Below are 19,820 nucleotides of genomic sequence, written 5' to 3' on the forward strand. Positions count from 1 at the left end.
TTGAGTATATACCCGAAATTTTGTACATCACATCAAGAAAATGTCGAAGAAAGGACAGTCACTACCTATACAAGGCAAAGACCATAGCCATCAAGAGTAACCAGGTCACCACATTCTGTGGCTAGTCAGTATACACTCCTTCGGACGAGTTAAAGTAACTTACCTGAGTTTCCTATATTCAGCAATATGCTGTTCGATCACTGTCGGGCTAACGGGAGTTTCCAGGTAGCTCGCCATAGATCCTACAAACGTCTTGACCTTGGGCCAAATCTCTTCTTCGGCTTTGTACATCGGTGTTGCAAGCATCGTAGACTCAACATTGTCTATCAGTCCTGCAGAAAATGTGGAAATAGTTTCCCGGAGCCACTGAGGCAGGAAATTGGGATCGGACGAGTCAAGGTCGCTACCGACCTCAACGAGGTCAGTGTCTGCAGACTCTGTAATAGGATTCCTTGGGTTCCTATCTTCCAACTGCTTCGAGACTGGGAGCGTATGGGCGACAGATGCTTGTAATACAAGGATCTCAATGATCACCTGAAGCTTTTTTCGCAATCTAGAGTGCCTCCTGCGCGTCAGCTGGACTTTGGCTGAACTAGGTGCTATCAAAAAATTCGAATGTTGAGAAGACTGTCTGTCTTTAACGACACAGGATGTACGATATATAGTAGATCCTCTGCTAATTTTCAGAGTTGTAGGTTCAACTGCCACGTCTATAAGGTACTGTTAGTACTTATATCGCAATATTTGAAGTGGTAGGGGATGCATATGCGTACATACCATATAGAGACAAAGCCCCACTCTCATACGGCCCGACTGACAAAGACCTAATTTGATGGTTGTTGAAAGACATGATTTTTGATTGAATTTTACAAAGGCTTTCGGAAGCCGTCGAAAGGCGTGGGATGGCATGCTCAGCAGCAAATGCTGGCGCTGCTGCCTTCTGTGGACCAGTATTATACGCAACACTTGTATCTCCAATAATATTCCGTGTGTCGCATAGAACTTCAGAAAGTTCTATATGAATGCCTTTCAGCGAGCCTGAATGCCCAAACTTGTTGTACATCTGCGGTGAACACAGAGCTAGAGTCATCGTTATGAAACGAGATCGGATAGCATGGGACTCCCAGGTACTTGAGAGAGCCTTTGTTGGGTTGCTGGAGCCCATGGCTTTGAAGGTAGACTGCTCGGAAGCCTGAAGCGCATACGCCATGTCGATAGCTTTCATAACTGAGACCCACTGACACGACCCATCGGACAAAGCATCTGTGGCTGCACGGCTGATTCCAGTTATACATGGACCATCTTTCGGCTTAAAAGCCTGGGACACTTGTTCTAAGGCCCAAGCAATCTTTGACGCTGAGCGGTTCCGGTCTGACATGCCATTGCAGGCAAAATCATAATATTGGTCATACTCCTCCAGAACCCTGAGCGCTCCGTGCTGCTGGCTGGCTTTACCAGTGCATAGATGGCACCTATCCCCAGTACCCTTCTGAAGCTTGCATTCAACGCAACCCTTCATTATATGGCCACATGACTTGCATTTCTTTGGGGGCAAATTCTGAGGCTCGGATGCAGGGCGTTCTTGAGACTCCTTGGGAGACAGATCTTTGAACGATGTCCTCAGGGGTGGGCTCCTGTCGTTGAAAGACGTTGTTTCAGAAAGGCCCCTCGGATTCTGTGGCTTTCTCCCGCTGTGGTATCCCGAATGATCCTTAGGCGGAATAGCCTGTGAGTTCCTTTGTATGGTGGAATCAAGAAGCTGGTGGTGACTCGAAAGACTATTTGGTTTCAGATGGCTTATCCCGCTGGCTTTCCTTCCTGGATGATGAGAAAATAATGCAGGGTCTGGGGAAGCATCGTCTCTATCTGGGACCGAGCTAAGGGGATGTGATAGTCTCTGCTCAACCATTTGTGCACAATTGCTCTCCCTGGAGTAGCCGTTTCCATTGAAATAGGGTCCATATCCAGAGAAGTAATTGTCTCCGTTATTTGGATTGTTCCCACCTCCATTTGGAAACTGGGTCTGAGGTCCATGTCCATTAAACGAGTTTCCGGGAGCGAAATGGCCATTGAATCCATCGCCACCACTCCCACTGTCCCCACTGTTTCTTCTGCTTTGAACTCCACTCGTTGCCGGGGAGCTGCCGTTTTGTATGCGGCAATGCTCGGAGACACAGTTGAAGTAAGCCTCCCAGGACTGCACGGACTTCTTGCATAGCGGACAATCTCTCGGCGGTCTGAGCTTGGTACGCTTGATATCGTTCGGTCTGAGCTTGGCTGGTGGTGGGTGTCTAAGCCTAAAATGCTCCCAGACCTTGTCCCTCCTGCGAGTATCCCAGTCACAAAGAGGGCAAAAATATCTATACCGAGGACGGTGATCAGTAGATACATGTCGGCGGAATGACCCCCTCGTGGCGTACGTCTTCCTTTTGTAAGGTTCGCACAGCTGACAGACATACCTGTCTCTGTTGCTATTGGTGCTGTTAGTACTGTTGGGGGAGTGTATCTCGCAGTCAATCTCGTCTTGGATCATAGTCTCAAGGCCATTGTAGGTGTCTCTCACAAGAGACTTCATTTCGAACAGTTGAGAGTGTGAAACATTTCTGACGCTACTTTGGACGGTCGATTGGATCCGGTTCAGATCAGCTCTAACGTCGTCGAGCGGGTCTGGAGAAGATACGCTCTGTGGACAATGAAGATGAGGGATCTGTGGAACACTTGTGCTGAAAAGCCTTTCTGTGGAAGGCACATGTCCAGCGTCCATGGGCAATGTCGGCGATAAGTCGTTGGTCGGGTTATCGTACAGGTAGAAATCAGTGTCAATTTCGGGCAGAGCTGTGCCTCCGGCAAGGAAATCTGCACTGGTGCAGCTATATGATGACACCGGTGACGTGGCCGATGACTGACAGTTGGACTTGGAGCCGATGTCAGTACATTGGCATGGAGATGGAGTATTTATAAGAGAGAACGTACTGAGTTGGGATCCATAAGAGGGTTCGGCATGAGATGGCCATTTTCCGATGTGGCATAGTAGCCTGGTTGACCATAACCAACAAATGAGAGAGGGTCATGGTATCCATTGGAATACGAGTTGTCCATCTTGACGTAGGCTGGTCAAGACAACGATATAAGAGGGCCAGCAGCTTAAATCTTACTCGACACTATACAAGGGAAAGCGAAGGTATGGGAGGGAGGGAAAGAAACAAGAGAACAAACAAAAATAAGAGGGTAAAAATAAGACTAGAGATAATCAAGAAAGAAAACAAAAGGAAGGGAAGGGAAGGGGAGTCTTTTGAACGAAAAGCAATATCAGTAGTTGGCTGATGCCAACGGTAATAAAGTACCGTCTGACAGGAGTTACGAGATTTGGCGCGGAGAGTTGGAAACCAATGGAACTTTTCACACTGACTCGAATCCAGTAGTCGGAAAGAGAAGGGTAAAAAAGTTGTAAAGAAATAGACAGGCGACTAGGCAATTGTGGAATTTATAGTCGAGGTAAGCAAGGTACTAGTCCGGTGCCCCAGGGCAAAATCAGGTTGCAATGTAATTGTCTATAGTCCTTTCATGGAGCCAACCACGTCGCCGTATCGGTTTGTAACAAACTTCAGGTAAAGCTACCAGGGAGGAAGGTATCTCGATGATGAATATTCGAGAGAAGTCAAGGACTCGGTAATTGGGTATCAATGCCCTGTGAGACGGTTACCGACAGCTTCTAGTAGTTTGGGAGGTCCGGACAGGTAAGTAAACAGCTCCGTATTCGTCTGAGCCATGTTATACAAAACTGTATAGAACGATACCTGGAATCTCCCCATGCACGTGGCTTAGCACTGACTTGACTCACTAGTACTTTAACTGATCCTTCCATTGCTCGAGATCTAGATGTGGCGGAGAATAAACCAACTTCCGTCGTCCATCTTGACCCCTCTTACCCTTCTAGTTTTCTGTTGAAAGAACTTTGATTGGAATTGTTTCTATACCCTACCGCTGTAACAATGGATATACGTATACTCGTACTGAATTCAACAGCATTAGTGTATGAGGGCAGAAAGAAAAAGAAAAAAAAAAGAAAAAAAATATTACAGAATAAACATTTGCAACACTGAGAAATGATAGTTTGGAAAGTTTAATGTGAACAATCATTGCATTGAGTGGATCCCCGGGGGGTCCATCGCCCGCTTTTTTTTCCCGTTGCCGCAACCCATTGATGGGGTGGGGAAGGGTAATTTAGTCTATTATGCGTACCCGTCTCCTACCTTCAAGCTTTGAGTACAGCACATCGCCAGTGTTCGGAAGGAATGGAATCCAGACACATCTGTGTGCGTGTGTATGTCCATGTACAGGGGATGTCTTGCACTTGATGCGGCTCTGTCACATTAGTCACGCTTGCATTTTGACTTTTCAATACCCTTGTCAGGATGCACCTTCACCTTTCACGAGACCACCATTGATCTAGATGAAACAGATTCAACTGATGAGGTCTACTAGAGACGCACCACGTTCAATTGTCCAGGGTCACTTGAGTGTTGTAGCCACGCCCTCGTTTCAACCGTCTTATAAGTCAGCAAATTGAAAGGGAGAGAAAAGAAGAGATAAATCAGTGATGAGGCCAGCACGGGGCCATTCCCGGAGGCGGTCAACCTCTTCTTGGCAATCCAATCTGCTATACTCCTCTGTACGGAGTATTCCATACAACCATCGCTATACACTGACCTAATGTATCCGTGCACCGTTCACCAAAACAAAAAAAAAAGAAAAAGAAAAAGAAAAAGAAGAAGAGGGGAGGAGATGACGACGTTTACTCCTTTTTCTTGATTATTAAATTTTTTCTTTTTTTTTTTTTCTTTTTTGGCTTCTTTGCAACAGGACCGGTCAATGCATGGCTACATAGCCTCGGAAAAATGACTATCTGTCACGTTCACACTCAGTATCGGCGCGCAGAAGTGAGGCGGAAGGTCAAAGTAAAGTGACCTTGAATGTTGTGGATATCCCTAGTAACCATAATCCAACTTAGAGAGAGCGAGTGGGGGTAGAGAAGAAAATTAATTTCCATCTTCTAAGCTCGAAATCTCGAACCCTCCAGGATTCCAGGATTTGCAGACCGACCTTTGGGAACCGTTGTCATTGTACTATACATTTGACACTCAGACCCCCTTTCTTGGTGGGTGGCAAATTCATTCCTCGAAGTGTGGCGGTGTACGTCAACTGTGGCTGATGACGTGGCTGGGTGAAGCTACGGGTAAACCAACCAACATGCACCTCTCTCCAACAGGAAGTAGATCCCAGAGGTACAAGTTGGAGGTTCGTGAGGTGCTGTGGTAAGTTCATGGTATACTAGCAACCTCTGGCTAGGCACAGGGTCCGAGACCCTTTGATGAAACAATCCATCCTGTCGTCCGGCCAATGGACCGTCAGACTTTGGCCGGCGTTATTCAACCCTTGTCGTTCGATGGTAACAATTCCAACAGATCATGAACAGATTTGGTGTTTATGATTGGCTACCATGACATTCTTTTCTTTTTTACAGAGTCACGGAGTCGGCCGTAGTAGAAGACACAATTCCTAGCTGCGATCACCGCCACAATACTAGTACTCTGACGTACTGTTACGGATACATCATACAGTGAACAAGCTTCCATCATGGGTGCATACACAGCACCTCAGTCGTGATAAGCTCCCCTTGTGTGCCTTGGGCGTTGATATTTTTGCATAGCCCCATCCTAACACCAAAAACTTTTGATGCCCCGAGAACTACTCCAAAGAATATAGTACTCTCGGAAGGTGAAGATCCCCTTTTTGATTATCTTTCCCTCCATTTGGATCGATGAAGAAAAACAATATTCCTCTATCAAAAGTTCGGCTACTTGATATCGTATTACACACCTTTTCTCGACCATACCGTAATTTTTCTTTTTTATCATTATTGTTGTTGTTTTTTCTTTTTTTCTTGTTTTTTTTCCTTTTCTTTACCTTCCCTGCAAAATTATGTTACTCCCAACACACACGAAGTAGACGTACATACCGTCCTCCGAGTCCAGACCTCACCATAGACCAAATCTACACCACCAAGTATCGAACCCATCAAAAGAAACCTAAAGCCCATCGCACTACTATCCACAACCATCCGCGTCTGATTTCCGATCATAATCCCTAACCCCAGGTGCTCTGGGCCTTTTATTTCACGATCTAGACACGTCGACGACCTGGGAAAAGTGGGTCTTGCTGGTCGGGTGCATATCTTTGGGAGTTCTAGATAGTCGGTTTTTCTTTTCTTTTGGTTATAGGTAGGCATTTAAATTAAAATATGATATAATTGTTGGGGGTGAAGTGTGTTCTAGATCTTGGTGCATGGCTCCTGCTCTATGCGTTCTTTAACAAGGGGGTTCTTGTGGTGATATCCTGCTGTGGCTGTAGATATATATCTCGGGATAGTTGCTTTTGTTGGGTATGTTTGGGCATTGTCCACATGTTGTAACCTGCTTGATAGACTTGACAACGGTCTAGATTATACTAACGGAAATGATGCGTTTCTATTTGTTGCTAATATACATTCATCCAGATTAATATAGTTTCGGATCGCTGAGCAGAAAAGAATGACAGATGGGCCAGACACCGGCCACAAACAGAACAGATAAATGCCAAGTCAACCAAAGAACTGTACGCCGTGCACATGCAGTTTAACCCTTCTAAGCAGAAAAAATATACCCGAAAGAATAACAGACAATTGTGATAATATACAGGGCTTCGAAGAAGAGTGGCGTGAAAGGTACGTTAGAAACTGCGTGAGAGGAGATCTAAGATGTTGTTCCGAAGAGGCGGAGGATCACCTCGTACCTGTTGATAGTTAGAGATAATGGCCGAAACCGTGCGATCGAGAGCAACTTACATTCCGAACATGATGGCAGCGGACGGAACGACACGCAGCAAGTGCGGTGTCAAGCCGCCATACAACCCAACCATACCCTCCTCCTTCCAGACGGTCTTGAAGCACTGCACAAGACCGGTGTACTTCATCACCACCTTGCCGTCTCCAATAGACACAGTCGGCGCTTGCCTCAATCGCGTCCGGACAACCTCATGAGGGTAGGTGGCAGCCGCGGCGACCAGCTTGGCCAATCCTGCGGAACAGATTCGTCCACCCCATAGTTCTACATCGTCCCAGGTGCCGTAGGTATAGTTGGGATCGGCACGCTTGGCCGACTCCCTGCGTGCAAGGAACATCTTCATCTGCTCGTACATCACCCATTGCAGTGTCGACTCTGTCACGCCGAGGTACGATGCCGAAAGTCCTTTATACAAGCCGCGGACGCCCTCGTGGCGCACCGTCTGCTTGATACAGTCCCAGCTGTTCTTATATTGTCGTCCCTGGCCATTATGGTGTTCGGCGTTGGACTTGTCTAACTGTAGACGTGTCTTCACAAGCCAGATCGGGTTGGTGGCAGTTCCAGTGGCGATTCCGGCGACGGCGGCGGCGGTCAGATGGATTCCGACGGGTGTTTCTTGGGAGTTTGTATAGTTGAAATGATCACTCAAGATCCGTTTCCCGTTCCCGTATACGTAGAAGTTGATGGCACGAGCAGGCACCACCCCGATCAAATTGGGTCCCAGACCCTTGAACAGAGCACGCCAACCTTCATGCACGTGGATCGAACGCAGGATTTGGAACGTTTCGTTGAAGTGCATAAGAGCACTCCGAGGAAGGGATGACAGCGACGATGGCGGCAAGGGATGAGCGGCGCGGAGCGATCGCAGCTGCGCTTGGTAAAAGTCGGATTGCAAACGGGTTTTTAGGACATCAAGTGGAGAGGTAAGAGTCGCAGCGGTCATGCCACCAAGTCTGTACGGAACAAGATGTCAGCCCATGCTACACAAGGTCGTATGGAAGGACGGGGTCATGTTGTAGAGTAGTATATGCTTACCCACCAGCGACAAAATGGGCAAAAGGCTTTGCCTGGTCTTTTTTGTCGGTGCTTCCAGCAGAGGGATGTGGGGGTTGCGGGACAACATCGCCGGTTTCCCTGGACTGGATGATTAGATCCTTGCCGATGTCCTTTTGGGCGTCGTCAACTGCCAGATGCGCCTGCGCAGAGCTGGTATGGGGAGTAGCGGAGAATGGCATAGCAGCCGCGAAGGCTAATCGGAACCGTAGATCAAGAACTATAATGTACAAAATAACAAAAATTAAAACATTTGTTGTGGATGTATCTAGGAATGAGAAGAGAATAAGAGAACGAGGTCGTGCGAAGCTGGCCAGACAATTGTCTAGAGATTACTTACTACCCAGGTACTAGATTGACTGCGAGTGTCTTTTTGTGTTTTTTTTTTTTTTTTTTTTTTTGCCATTGGCGGAGTTCGGGCGGATGTCTGGGCGGCCCCCCGGTTGGAAATTTCTACGCTACTGATCATACTAGTAACTACGCCACATATATAAAGGCTATTACTTGCAACAAAGCAGAAAGGATGTAGAATACGTGATAGAGCCTAGTACTCGAAATGGCCAGGATTTAACATGCTACGTTCCGCATACGTTTGGGTGAAGGCTTCGGTCATTCGCTGAGGAACTGACAGCAAAACTGATCTTCAGGCCACAAGAGATTGGTTGTACTTTGCCAGGCAGATGTATTGTCATTGAAATAGCGCTATTTGGTGTCGTAAGTGCCCTGACTACAAGCGTAACTCGTGGAACACCACCACCACCATACCTCAGATCAGATTCCCACGCGCAAGGTAAGATTCCAGTATTTGAGGACATGGCGGGCGCAAGGCGTCCAATACTTGTCAAATTTAAGGTTCCGGAGCTGCGCGGATAAAGCCAAAGGAAGACAGGCGAATGCCCCAGCTGAGTCTGCTGAACAGGGAATCGAAATTTTGTTTTTTGTTTCATTCAGGGGAATCTATGCACAGGCTGAGTTGTGCTAGTACATCCGAGTACCCTTTTTCGCTTCGTCTCAATGCAAAATCCACCCTTAGATGGCAAAACCCAGAAACACCAAACAACCGCATCGACCTGACCATTCTATTCGTTTAGATGTGGGTGTCGTAGGGGATAGGAGTGATGGTCTCGGGGGCGGCGGCCTCGACGACGTGAGCCTCACGGGGACCGACGGGCTGGCGCTTAAGGTGGAGGTGGACACCCTGCTCCTTGGCCTGCTTCTTCTTCTCGGCGTTCTCCTTGACACGCTTGATGAAGTCCTCACGGGAACGGGAGTGCTTGACGTGCTCGATGCGGATGTTGACGCGCTTCTCGAGGTAGCGGTTGCGGACAACCTTGTAGAGGAGGACACCGACGGAGGACTTGGTGACGTTGTAGACAACACCGGTCTTACCGTTGTAGACCTTGTAGGGCATACTATTCCAGTCTCAGCAAACGATCCCACGCAATTTCAAAGGCAAATCGCAAATCCGCTTCAACACGGACTTGTCGCTTTTCAATGGGCGGAATAAACTGACCCCTTCTGAACGGCACCGTTGACCTTGATGTCCACGATGTCGCCAACCCTATAAACATATCAGATCCTGCACATTATACACAATCACTTCCAATCTTCGCGATAGGTTTCGGCGTACCGGTAGGTCTTCAGGTAGGTCGACAGGCGGATCTGGCCGTGCTCCTTGAAGTTACGGCTGAAGGCATACTATCACATCAAATTGTCGTCAGCGCACCCTTTCCCATCGAGCGGTACAATCGTTGATTTCTTCATTCGCAAACATACCCGAGTGCCGGATCTCAAACCGTGAGAGTGACCCATGTCGGCGGTGTTGGTGGTGCTGGAATTGGGAACTTGTCGACAACGAAGTGCTTCACTCTGCCGCCCTTCCCGATGGTGTAGACTTCTTCGGATGCTTAGTGCGCCGTCCCGCTTATGGCAGGGCTGTAGCCCTAGGCCCTATTGCCTCTTCTAGTTGAGGGTGGTAGGACTAGTCTTAGTCAGGGCGATTAGGGTCTTGGGGCATAAACCCTCTGCCACTAAGCCGGTTTCGGCTCCACTACGATCCACTCTCGCTTATGCTCTAAAACGCAACTTCATCTTCGAAGCTCTACGATTTTCGTGTAGTTTGGTGTATCGACAACTCCGCGACAACGCGCAATTAAGCAGCCATGGCCCCCGTTCCGTGAGTACACGACTTAATGATGATCAAGGCTGAGTCGCATCATTCTAATCGCTTTTGAATAACAGTCGCGTCTACTCCAAGACCTACAAGGTCCCCCGTCGTCGTAAGTGACCATTGTCGATTTGAAATTTGATAACTTGTCAAGGGGTCCGTTCATATGCTAATATCTCTGCAGCTTTCGAGTCGGCTCGTCTGTTAGTACTCTCCGGCCACTGATCAGAAGCGTGCTTCTGTTTATGTCGTGTGTTCATGTTCCTAACTTGTTTTCACTAGTGACTCGGAACTGAAGATTGTCGGCGAGTACGGCCTGCGCAACAAGCGTGAGGTGTGGCGTGTCCAGCTCACCCTGTCCAAGATTCGTCGTGCTGCTCGGTATGCGCCCTTACTTCCCGATACAGTGCCCCAGACATCATGATGGGGCTTGTTCGGACATGAAACTAACTGCAAGTTTAGTGAGCTGCTCACCCTCGACGAGAAGGACCCCAAGCGTCTTTTCGAAGGTAACGCTTTGATTCGTCGTCTGGTCCGTATCGGTGTGCTCGATGAGTCCCGTATGAAGCTCGATTACGTCCTGGCCCTCCGTGTCGAGGACTTCTTGGAGCGCCGTCTCCAGACCTGTGTCTACAAGCTTGGCCTTGCCAAGTCCATCCACCACGCCCGTGTCCTGATCAAGCAGCGCCACATCCGCGTCGGCAAGCAGATCGTCAACGTTCCCTCCTTCATGGTCCGTCTTGACTCCCAGAAGCACATCGACTTCGCTCTCACCTCTCCCTATGGCGGTGGTCGCCCTGGTCGTGTCCAGCGCAAGAAGGCCGCTGCTGCCAACGAGGGTGGTGACGATGCTGCTGAGGAGGATGATGAGTAAATCATTTAAACCGGAGTATGGACGGGTTTCGTTTTGGAACATAAAAATGTGGGGCCTCAACTGTGACTGCAGCATAGCGTATGATGTTGTACGATCATGCCATTCAATGAATAAAAACATAGCCTTCAGGCTCATTTCGAAACCCGAACCTCAACCTTCCTGAGTACTTCTGTAGTAACGTATTATTGTACCCTCGTATTTTCGCCCCATGATCACCGTAACGCCCATTTCCGATCATATCATATCGTAGCCATCCAAACCCCTAGCCAAAGTGAATATCATCCTTCAACGCCCACTAAGTGTTTGAGCGCTTCTTCTGCACTTCTGTACCACCTTCCTGTCTCCTCCAGTCCGTCGCTTTCCCCCTCTTGCTTCTTCCTCTCCGCCTCTTTAGCTTGGGTGATAGCCTCTGACTTCCGTCGTTCAAGGACACCTAGCTCTCGCTCCATTGCTTCCGCCTCTCGCGTCTTGCGAGGCAATGCATTCTGTACTGCGGCAAGCTGTCGGTTAAGCGCAGCAAGTTCTGCCTCTCGCTCAGCCACAAGCGACAGAGTTGCAGGAAGCGGAAGGTTCTGGGAGGATGAAGCGTCTGAATCGGATGCCTGTTTGGCACGCAATTCGGCAATCGTAGACTCTAGGTTCTCGATGGATTCGGGCAAAGTAGAGAGTTGCGTCATCTGCATTTCAACATTGTTGTATCCTATTGTGATCATATAATTGTTAGTATATCTTGCTTTCCCGCAGAGTTCTCGACCGGATTGTAGGTGGAATCGGGAAGTATCAAAGGGAGCATCGTAGCATGAAACACTTACGATTCGCGAGGTCTCGACCTGTCTTCTCCATTTCTTCTATCATCATGCGGACTTCTTCTTTGCTTGCCTTAAGCTCCGCCTTCACCTCCGCTAATTGTGTTTCAAGTTCCACGTTCTCATTATGACCGACTACCAGGGGAGGATCGCCGACGATGGCACGCAGGAACTTTTCCTTCGTCACTTGCTCGACATATGAGAAACGTAATTTTGAGAAGAGTTCCTTCGCCGCAAAGATCAGTATGCGTATCTATCGCAAACAAACAGCATCCGCACCTTGTAGTGTGTTAGGTCGGCTTCGAGGGAAGCCGGTGTGGGGTTATCGATCGCAGAAGCATCCGAAGTACGTTTGGACAAGGATTGACTCTGATTCTCGGCATCAGGCGAGAAGATCGGTTCGCTGATGCGAAGAATCGCGAGCCGCGATTTTAAATCTCCGCTCTCTTTCTGTAGTTGCTGGAGTTGTTCCAGTGTTCCTGCGGGGTTAATATCCGACATAATTTCGCATGCGATGTCTGTGTGGTAGTATGTTGCGACAGAGACAAGGTACAAGCCGATTGACTAGTATGTTCGAACTGTACCGGAGTGAATGCCAACGATAAGCCCCTCAATGTGCTGATTATTGTACCGCGTCGGCAGAATATGCGGAGATAAACAAAAATAGTGAGACCACTGTAGGCGGTGAAGCTCCCCCAGGCAAAGCCGGCAAGTATGACGGACTAATTCGCCATTTCCTTGACATCGCCGATCTCTTATCGGCGCAACAGGCGGGGTGCTCCTTTCATGCTTTAATTGGATTGTACAGAGCTACAGTGTTAATCGGTCCATATCAATCTACATCTACTAGATAACATTCCTCCCCGTCTAGATCAGATCAACCAGTGTACACACTACTTACCTCGGAGCTACGATGCCTCCCAACACTGGGAGAGCGAATGGCAATCCTGACGATGATGACTATGTTGCGCAAGTTCTCGCAAATGAAGCTCGAGACAGTTCTCTGAAGTACTCTGCCCTGGGGATGGGCGCTTATATGCCGAAAAGGTTACTAGCCACTTCCACTGACTCAAATCCACCAAAGCTGACGAGTAGCTATCAGGCCTACAGGTGCTGCTCCCAAACCGAATACGCGATTTCTGCGACATATTATAAAAGAAACAGACAATCACAATCTTGCATTAAAGCGAAAGGAAGAGAGGGAAGCTAGAGAGCGAATGCGGCAGCTACGGAACCAGCCTGCTTCTTCATCAAACGATTCTAGAAAAGATGCCCATGGCGGCCAACCCCGATCAGACGATCGCAAGTCGCGCAGGGATAGAAGGGAAGACCGTGAAGATAAACAGAGCTCCTATCGAAGAAGGCATAGAAGTCGTTCGGCTTCGGCGGACAGAGATCGCTCTCATCGACGCCGGCGGAGGCGTGATTCCTACGGCGAGGATGAAGATCGACACAGATCTTCCCGAAGAATTCATCGGCACCGTTCCTATTCCAGGTCGCGCAGTCGATCTCCACAAGAGAATCGAGAAACGAAATCTCACAGTCGCCACCATCGGCAACGGAGGCGCTCTAGGTCACCTTCAAGGTCTCGTTCGCGATCGCTAGGTGCGAATGTTCGACGCAGGAACAGAGATCGTGAGCACACACGTGTGCGCAGTTCTCACGAGAAGGGTTCCCCAGAGAGGAGTTCTACGAGTAAAATCAAGGCGTCATCGCCGCTGCCCCCGGTAGCTACCCAAGATCAACTGCTAGGATATGAATCGGACCCTCTTGAGGATATTGTTGGGCCCTTACCTCCACAGGCGAATAGCTCTACGAATGCTGCCCCCATTCGTTCTCGGGGACGGGGTGCTTACAGACTCAACATGAGCAACATTGACACACATTTCGCTCCTGACTACGACCCTACTTTGGACGTGCAGCTAGAAGATGACGATGAGAATGCTGGTAGCAAGCCCAGCCGCCGCCCTGTAGCCGGCCTCATGACCGGAGATGATGATTGGGAACTCGCTCTTGAAGCAGTCCGTGACCGAGCCCGTTGGAAACAAACAGGCGAGGAGAGATTGCGCGAAGCTGGTTTTGACGACGCGTTTGTGAAGCAGTGGAAAAGCAACATTACGCCCACCACAGGGGATTCTGAGGGTAGGTTAGAGGATGTGAAGTGGTCTAAGAAAGGCGAAGGTCGAGAATGGGATCGCGGAAAGTATGTCAATGAGGATGGGCATATTGATGTTAAGGCTTCTTGGTAGTGAGGTCCACAACATAAGCGTAGATTGGGTGGCGTTTGGAAGCTGGGATTATTGCCATTGGGGAATTCTCTTATTTATTTACTTAATACTTTTACACATAGTATCCTATCATGAATTATGATGCGATGAAGAGCATACATGAACCCTGTAACTAAACTCTAATCCGCCTAGCGCCCGAATGTACACGAAAATATATAATAACGAGGGCCCATAACAGAATACTAACTAAACGAACACCAACCACAATAGTATAAACAAACCTAGAGTTAAATTAACAACCGCAAAAGAACTCAACAACCTAAAATAGACCGACAAACGACAAACGACTATAAAACGAGGGGAAAGACAAAATGTCTAGATCTGATAAGATCCCAGATCCATAGACACGGCACCAACGCCAAGAAACCTTCTATTCCGCGTTTTTGTCAAAGTGCGGAACGAACGCCATCCATTTCTAATTGATTTTCAATATCACAAGAAATCCACATAATCACATCATTGGAATATATCAGCCGTCAAGAAGTTGATTACCTACTTCAAATCGATATATTACTAAATGCATACTACGTTATAATCTATTTGCGACAGTATCTTATAATAAACCCTGTATAGCAGACGGTTGTAATATCTTCCGCGATCTATATCTACTATCTACTTCCCCTCTTTACTCGCTACTTTTGCCCCTCACATTACCCTTGTTACAACCAAGAGTAACAGCACAATGACTGATCAATTCGCTTTTGATTATCCCTCGCCTTTGGTGGGCTATGAGGGCTTGGAACCACTACCTGTGTAAGTATAGTATATTCTTATTGTCTTGTGCAAGATAATCTGGGATATTCTACGATGAGACTAACAAAGGTCGTATAGAGAATTAAATGAAGATGGCAAATCTATCAAGAACCCCCAACACGGTATCCTAAGCAAAGCATACGAGGACTTTCCCGATCCGCTGGCAAAAGACCGACGCGGGGGATTCGATGTTCATATCTACCATTTCCAGGTTCGTTTCTTTCTATTCATTTTGTCAATCTACCCATGTTGCATAGACCGAATGAGTGGTCATTACTGACGTGGTCATAACCAAATAGAATAATCCCGATCAAGTCGCATACGCAAGGGCTCTCTACGAGCGAATCCGTCGTGAATGTATAACCTACCCACCCTTTTTCTGTTTCCGCGCACTGTCATGAAAGATAAGTGGTTACTGACTTTTATATCAATAGTTCCCGAGCTACGCATGTACCGATTCTTTGAAGGACCACTTGGACCTCACCCCATTGCCATGTTCGAAGTTAACCTTTTCACTCCGGCGCAGTTTGGAGCGTTCATTCCCTGGCTTATTATTAATCGGGGACCGTTGAGTGCGCTGCTTCATCCAAATACAGATGAGGAGGAGGAAGAGCGGAACCATACGCAGCGGGCGACGTGGCTGGGGGATAAGATTCCGTTAGATTTGAGGATTTTCAAGTTGATGAAGCAGGCGGAAAAGAAAAATAAGCAGAATGGGAGTGCTTTATGATGCTTGTTAGAGGGGCCAGTTGGATGCTTGGTACCTGGGAAGAATTCTAAGGGAGGGGACTGTTTATCTGTTGCTTGGCTTTGGACTTTGTGTATATACGTTATGGGCATGGATTGTATTGACAGATTTTGTGCAGTTGACATGACCGGAATGTCTGGTGGGATGCTGTTGTAGGGTATTTATCGGATAATATAGTACCTGATGTCAGTAGGCATACTTTGGGATAGGCGGGTGATCACTGCAGGGATGGTGGAATTCCCGATGAGATCACGGGATGACCAACGTGACCTGTCGGTCACAAGCCACGTTCGACCTCGGATTCTATTCATTGGGCGTGCTTATGTTGTCTCATACAGAAATAACTTTGGCTAGCCCCGGGGGGCTGAGAGAGTCTCCGAAAATCAGACTGCAGTGAGTTGAAGATCCTGATAAAAGGATAAGGCCCGATCCGACCAGCTCTAGGCCGTGCGTGGTCCCAGAGCTTGAAGGCATTGGCTCTGGTACCTATCAGTCAGCCGATTTATGAGACAGGAGTGAATCAATCGGATGCGATGACCCGGGATGCTGGAGGTAATCGGAGGGTCAGCTGCGGCAATGCATTCTGGATTACTTTCCCACTTCAGTTCCTATGACGGGTTATTGAACCCGGTCTCCCGTGACCGAGTCTGAGGGGAGGTTCAAAAGCTTTTTAAACTCGGGAGGCACGATGTTACTGAAGGAAAGAGCAATGCGTAGGAAAGACGACCTGGGAATGTTTGATTAGCCCAAGGCACGTTTACCTTAGCAACTAACTTTCACCTTACACCACTGGGGTCAAGATGTGGTATCCAACTCTCTCGTGGCTTTCCTCTCTCCAAATACCCGTACTGGGTGTGATACCTCATCCCGTAGAGGCAACATTCTATCTCTCTTCACGGGATGTGACGGCAGAAACAGTGCCGAGTTATGTATTGGAATATGGTGAGTCACGCAATATCTTTTACGCACAATATTCTAACAATCCGTTAGCACCGATGGTCTGGTTACATAGAGAGGAGGCATACATGCCCTCTGATATTGGGGAGCAGCTTGTACACACCACGCCGATGGTGGATTGGAAGCCTATAGAGAAGGCCCCGTCGGCGACAACTCTTGATAATCTTGACCAGCTCAACAAATTTGGCAACACGAGCGTTTATTTAACGTCAAAGGAAGGAATCGATGCTGACCCTCAGCCTTCATGGCTCAGGGGCATCAAACCTGACCAAGACGGTAGAACGCAGGATGCAGTCTCTTCAACCATCATTCTTCGTGACCACGGAGATGGGACCCTGGACGCTTTTTATTTCTACTTCTATGCGTGAGTGATATCCGCATATCAGTGCTGATTCACATCACGCTCACCATATTGTAGATATAACCAGGGAAACACAGTTTTAGGAATGGAGTTTGGGGACCATATCGGAGACTGGTTAGTCACAAGGTTAAGAGGCAAATCGATTTCAGAAACTGATGTGGTCTCGACAGGGAGCATAACATGATACGGTTCTCCGAGGGTGTCCCACAGGCAATCTGGTATAGCCAGCATGCTTCGGGACAGGCGTTTACGTATGGAGCAACGGAGAAAAATGGCAAGCGGCCGATTGCATATTCAGGGAACGGCACCCATGCTAATTATGCCATTTCTGGGTATACACCCTTATGCGTTTTCTCGGTCCTAGATAATATGAGGCTAAGGCTTGACTCAGGAAACATGATCACACTATTCCCGGCTTCAATCTCCCTGATGGACTGATCGTGGACCAAACTGATTCGGGTACACTGTGGGACCCGATTCTGAGTGCCTATGTATATAATTATGATGCTTCTGAGGAAACATTTCAGGCCTATGATTCTGGATATCCGGTCAACTGGTTGAATTTCAACGGCCGGTGGGGAGACGATGCACTGCCGGGAGGGCCGGAGCTGTTTGGACAGAAAAAGTACGTTGCGGGGCCGAATGGGCCGAAATTCAAGAAACTGGTGAGGGACAAAGTGTGCCCGAGTAGCCCATGTGTCGTTCTTCCTTTCCGGATCTGGGAGAATCAGACGTTGGAAGAGCATGGACAACGAACGGAGTCAGGTTAGCATGTACGACGGATCGACTGCCTTTGCAACGGTCATTGTGCATAGGCTGGATGTGGGGACCTAATCTCGGGGATTGTGACCCTGAACGGACGTGTTGAACATGTTATATAGCATTCGCTCTTTTCATTTGCAGAAGCACAACGGACCAATTTCAATTGTGTCACATATGATGGGGATCGACGCGACAATTTGCGATCGCAATTAAATGCCAGCCACCCAATGAACCACCGTTATTCCTGTAGTTAATTAAGAACCACTAACTAATGTTTAGCGCTGCAAATAAGATTACCTGGAAGTCTCTATCTAGCCCTTCCAGGCATAGTGTCATATTTTCCGCCCACGCCTCAGGCTTCTTCTGGACAGTATCTGGAGTATGGAGTATCATCCGGTGTGAGAGGAGACCTCTTTTCTTTCGCAATGAATCGCATTCTGATACATCAACTGCTTTATCGTATGAGCAGTCAATGCTGGAGTTGATAAATCCTCGCTTCACCTGAAACCGTTGCAATTGACTCCAATGGTCCTAACTTGTGTCTATAGCCCCTACACTAATGTGGATATTCATTCATGTCTACTGAGACACTCATAGATAGTAGACTTGGGGTTCCTTTGGTGCTGACAGATTCACCCTTACAAGTAACAGCACCCAATGAAAAACTTAGGAGTTATGTTTAGTCACCGTTGACTAGGTATCCCGTCGATTTATTGCCTGGCCGGTAGCTTCGTCATCAAGTCTATCAGAAATGGATTAATGATAGCGAGGAACCAATGCAGTCAGCCCTGCCTCATGTAACTGAGGGGTCCAGAATAAGCCTTGCCAACAGGATCCCGTTATTTAACGAACGTCTTGGCTGTAGCTATTTTGAAATTGAACAAAGCTGAGAGCCTTCACTTATCGCCGAGAGCCCCATCTGTTTGCCTTATTGACTTTTTCATCTTACCTGAGGTAGACTACGACAAAGAGTCGGCCATGGAAACGTACAACGCCAACTGTCACCGTGGCGCGTCCGATTTTCCTTCCCCCCAGCGCCGTTGAAGACCATCAAGATCAACCGATGCAATTGCTCTATCTGCACGTAGAACAGCTATCTCCTGGTGTACCCTCTCCGAACGGACGTGATATTCCATCGCGGAGAGGACCAGCTCGCGGAGTATCGACTCGGGAACCGGACGAAACCGCACAAATTCTGCCCTAACTGCGGAACATCTGTCTTGATAGACTTTAAGGAGTCCCCGTTTGAAAAGGAAAGAGAAAGGATGCCAATCAATGTAGGTTGTTGTTTCAGAACCCCGCTTTGCCTTGCTTGGTAAGCTTCGGTTGTCGGTGAGTGTACTCCGTACTTATGGAGTTCTAATGGACTTCCAGATCCACACGATTCAAGGCATTGAAGATGTTTTGGACGAATTAGACTATCGGGCCGTGGACGGGAAGAATAGACTTGGACCTCCGTTATTCCATTTGAGCGCATGCTCGACCCGTCACCATGGCCATCATTGGCACTGGTATCCATGGTTCATTTGCAGGGGTCAAGTTCTGAGGACTGAAACCTTGTAGGGAAATTGCATCACGAGGGGGATGGGTCTCTGAAGTGTAATTGGCAACTTCACCTACGAGTGAGTCGTTAGTTTGGAACAGCTCACAATGTGGTTCATGAGAATTGGCTCCGAGCTGGAGCCAATTAAACGTGGGTTGCCAGCTAATTTCGTTTCTTACGGTATCGATACTCTTGTGTATTAATACCAGGTTCCAGGTCTCGATCCATGTTGTTGTTCCGGTTATACAGGTCCATGGATTTGGATCGATTGAATTGTGATTTCTAGAAATTTGCTTTAAAAATGGAAGCATTTCTGATTAACCCACCGCAGGGCGGGCGGAGATGCATGGCATCTGCAGCACCCTCACGTTTAATGAGCTGAGGCACGTCACATATCCACGTGTGGACATTGATCATCAATTGATCCGAAAAAAGGGTGCTTTAGTCTTTAGTCTGAAAAGACGGCCGAGATGTGGACCTTACGTAATTCCGTATCGTACCATAGTTAGTTATAGGCGGTATTGATCTTTCCATGGATCAGAGGTACTTACTGTACAGTATGTATGTACCTATTCATTGTTTGTTTACTTTCAGATACTCGGTAAGTATATCACGAGAAATCCCACT

At 47.9% G+C, this 19,820-nt stretch overlaps 9 protein-coding genes across 9 annotated transcripts; 4 read left to right on the forward strand and 5 right to left on the reverse strand.

The window, feature by feature from the left end:
- Positions 1–19: 19 nt before the first annotated feature.
- Positions 20–2,916, reverse strand: BDV27DRAFT_61334 (putative C2H2 zinc finger domain protein). The gene is made up of 3 exons (XM_032077096.1): positions 778–2,916; positions 164–710; positions 20–115 (listed from the first exon to the last, which is right to left on the reverse strand). The coding sequence occupies exons 1-3, from the start codon at positions 2,762–2,764 to the stop codon at positions 106–108; spliced, it is 2,544 nt and encodes an 847-aa protein (XP_031933503.1). The 5' UTR covers positions 2,765–2,916; the 3' UTR covers positions 20–105.
- Positions 2,917–4,045: 1,129 nt separating this feature from the next.
- BDV27DRAFT_119413 (uncharacterized protein) lies at positions 4,046–4,756 on the reverse strand. The gene is made up of 2 exons (XM_032064862.1): positions 4,428–4,756; positions 4,046–4,353 (listed from the first exon to the last, which is right to left on the reverse strand). Exon 1 carries the CDS (start codon positions 4,686–4,688, stop codon positions 4,482–4,484), a length of 207 nt encoding a protein of 68 aa, XP_031933504.1. The 5' UTR covers positions 4,689–4,756; the 3' UTR covers positions 4,046–4,353; positions 4,428–4,481.
- A 1,023-nt stretch (positions 4,757–5,779) lies between these two features.
- Positions 5,780–6,454, forward strand: BDV27DRAFT_119416 (uncharacterized protein). The gene has a single exon (XM_032064863.1). The coding sequence runs from the start codon at positions 5,822–5,824 to the stop codon at positions 6,149–6,151; it is 330 nt and encodes a 109-aa protein (XP_031933505.1). The 5' UTR covers positions 5,780–5,821; the 3' UTR covers positions 6,152–6,454.
- Positions 6,455–6,502: 48 nt separating this feature from the next.
- On the reverse strand, positions 6,503–8,249 carry BDV27DRAFT_119418 (putative mitochondrial carrier protein (Rim2)). The gene is made up of 3 exons (XM_032064864.1): positions 7,917–8,249; positions 6,884–7,834; positions 6,503–6,831 (listed from the first exon to the last, which is right to left on the reverse strand). Exons 1-3 carry the CDS (start codon positions 8,114–8,116, stop codon positions 6,792–6,794), a joined length of 1,191 nt encoding a protein of 396 aa, XP_031933506.1. The 5' UTR covers positions 8,117–8,249; the 3' UTR covers positions 6,503–6,791.
- Positions 8,250–8,499: 250 nt separating this feature from the next.
- On the reverse strand, positions 8,500–9,795 carry BDV27DRAFT_119421 (60S ribosomal protein eL21). The gene is made up of 4 exons (XM_032064866.1): positions 9,711–9,795; positions 9,565–9,632; positions 9,448–9,495; positions 8,500–9,346 (listed from the first exon to the last, which is right to left on the reverse strand). Exons 1-4 carry the CDS (start codon positions 9,744–9,746, stop codon positions 9,022–9,024), a joined length of 477 nt encoding a protein of 158 aa, XP_031933507.1. The 5' UTR covers positions 9,747–9,795; the 3' UTR covers positions 8,500–9,021.
- Positions 9,796–9,944: 149 nt separating this feature from the next.
- BDV27DRAFT_119423 (40S ribosomal protein uS4) lies at positions 9,945–11,106 on the forward strand. The gene is made up of 5 exons (XM_032064867.1): positions 9,945–10,110; positions 10,176–10,213; positions 10,286–10,304; positions 10,384–10,482; positions 10,564–11,106. Exons 1-5 carry the CDS (start codon positions 10,097–10,099, stop codon positions 10,973–10,975), a joined length of 582 nt encoding a protein of 193 aa, XP_031933508.1. The 5' UTR covers positions 9,945–10,096; the 3' UTR covers positions 10,976–11,106.
- On the reverse strand, positions 11,107–12,380 carry BDV27DRAFT_119426 (uncharacterized protein). Its single transcript, XM_032064868.1, has 3 exons — positions 12,061–12,380; positions 11,788–12,007; positions 11,107–11,675 (listed from the first exon to the last, which is right to left on the reverse strand). The coding sequence occupies exons 1-3, from the start codon at positions 12,280–12,282 to the stop codon at positions 11,254–11,256; spliced, it is 864 nt and encodes a 287-aa protein (XP_031933509.1). The 5' UTR covers positions 12,283–12,380; the 3' UTR covers positions 11,107–11,253.
- A 155-nt stretch (positions 12,381–12,535) lies between these two features.
- Positions 12,536–14,163, forward strand: BDV27DRAFT_61406 (uncharacterized protein). Its single transcript, XM_032077097.1, has 2 exons — positions 12,536–12,828; positions 12,884–14,163. Exons 1-2 carry the CDS (start codon positions 12,695–12,697, stop codon positions 14,028–14,030), a joined length of 1,281 nt encoding a protein of 426 aa, XP_031933510.1. The 5' UTR covers positions 12,536–12,694; the 3' UTR covers positions 14,031–14,163.
- Positions 14,164–14,751: 588 nt separating this feature from the next.
- On the forward strand, positions 14,752–17,658 carry BDV27DRAFT_140357 (uncharacterized protein; the record flags this gene model as incomplete). Its single annotated transcript, XM_032069640.1, has 8 exons — positions 14,752–14,822; positions 14,901–15,033; positions 15,122–15,179; positions 15,257–15,541; positions 16,444–16,512; positions 16,561–16,891; positions 17,059–17,220; positions 17,280–17,658. 8 exons carry the CDS (start codon positions 14,752–14,754, stop codon positions 17,656–17,658), a joined length of 1,488 nt encoding a protein of 495 aa, XP_031933511.1.
- Positions 17,659–19,820: the final 2,162 nt, after the last annotated feature.

The sequence above is a fragment of the Aspergillus caelatus genome (assembly GCF_009193585.1).
Source record: "Aspergillus caelatus strain CBS 763.97 unplaced genomic scaffold BDV27scaffold_3, whole genome shotgun sequence".
Classification (NCBI taxonomy): domain Eukaryota; kingdom Fungi; phylum Ascomycota; class Eurotiomycetes; order Eurotiales; family Aspergillaceae; genus Aspergillus; species Aspergillus caelatus.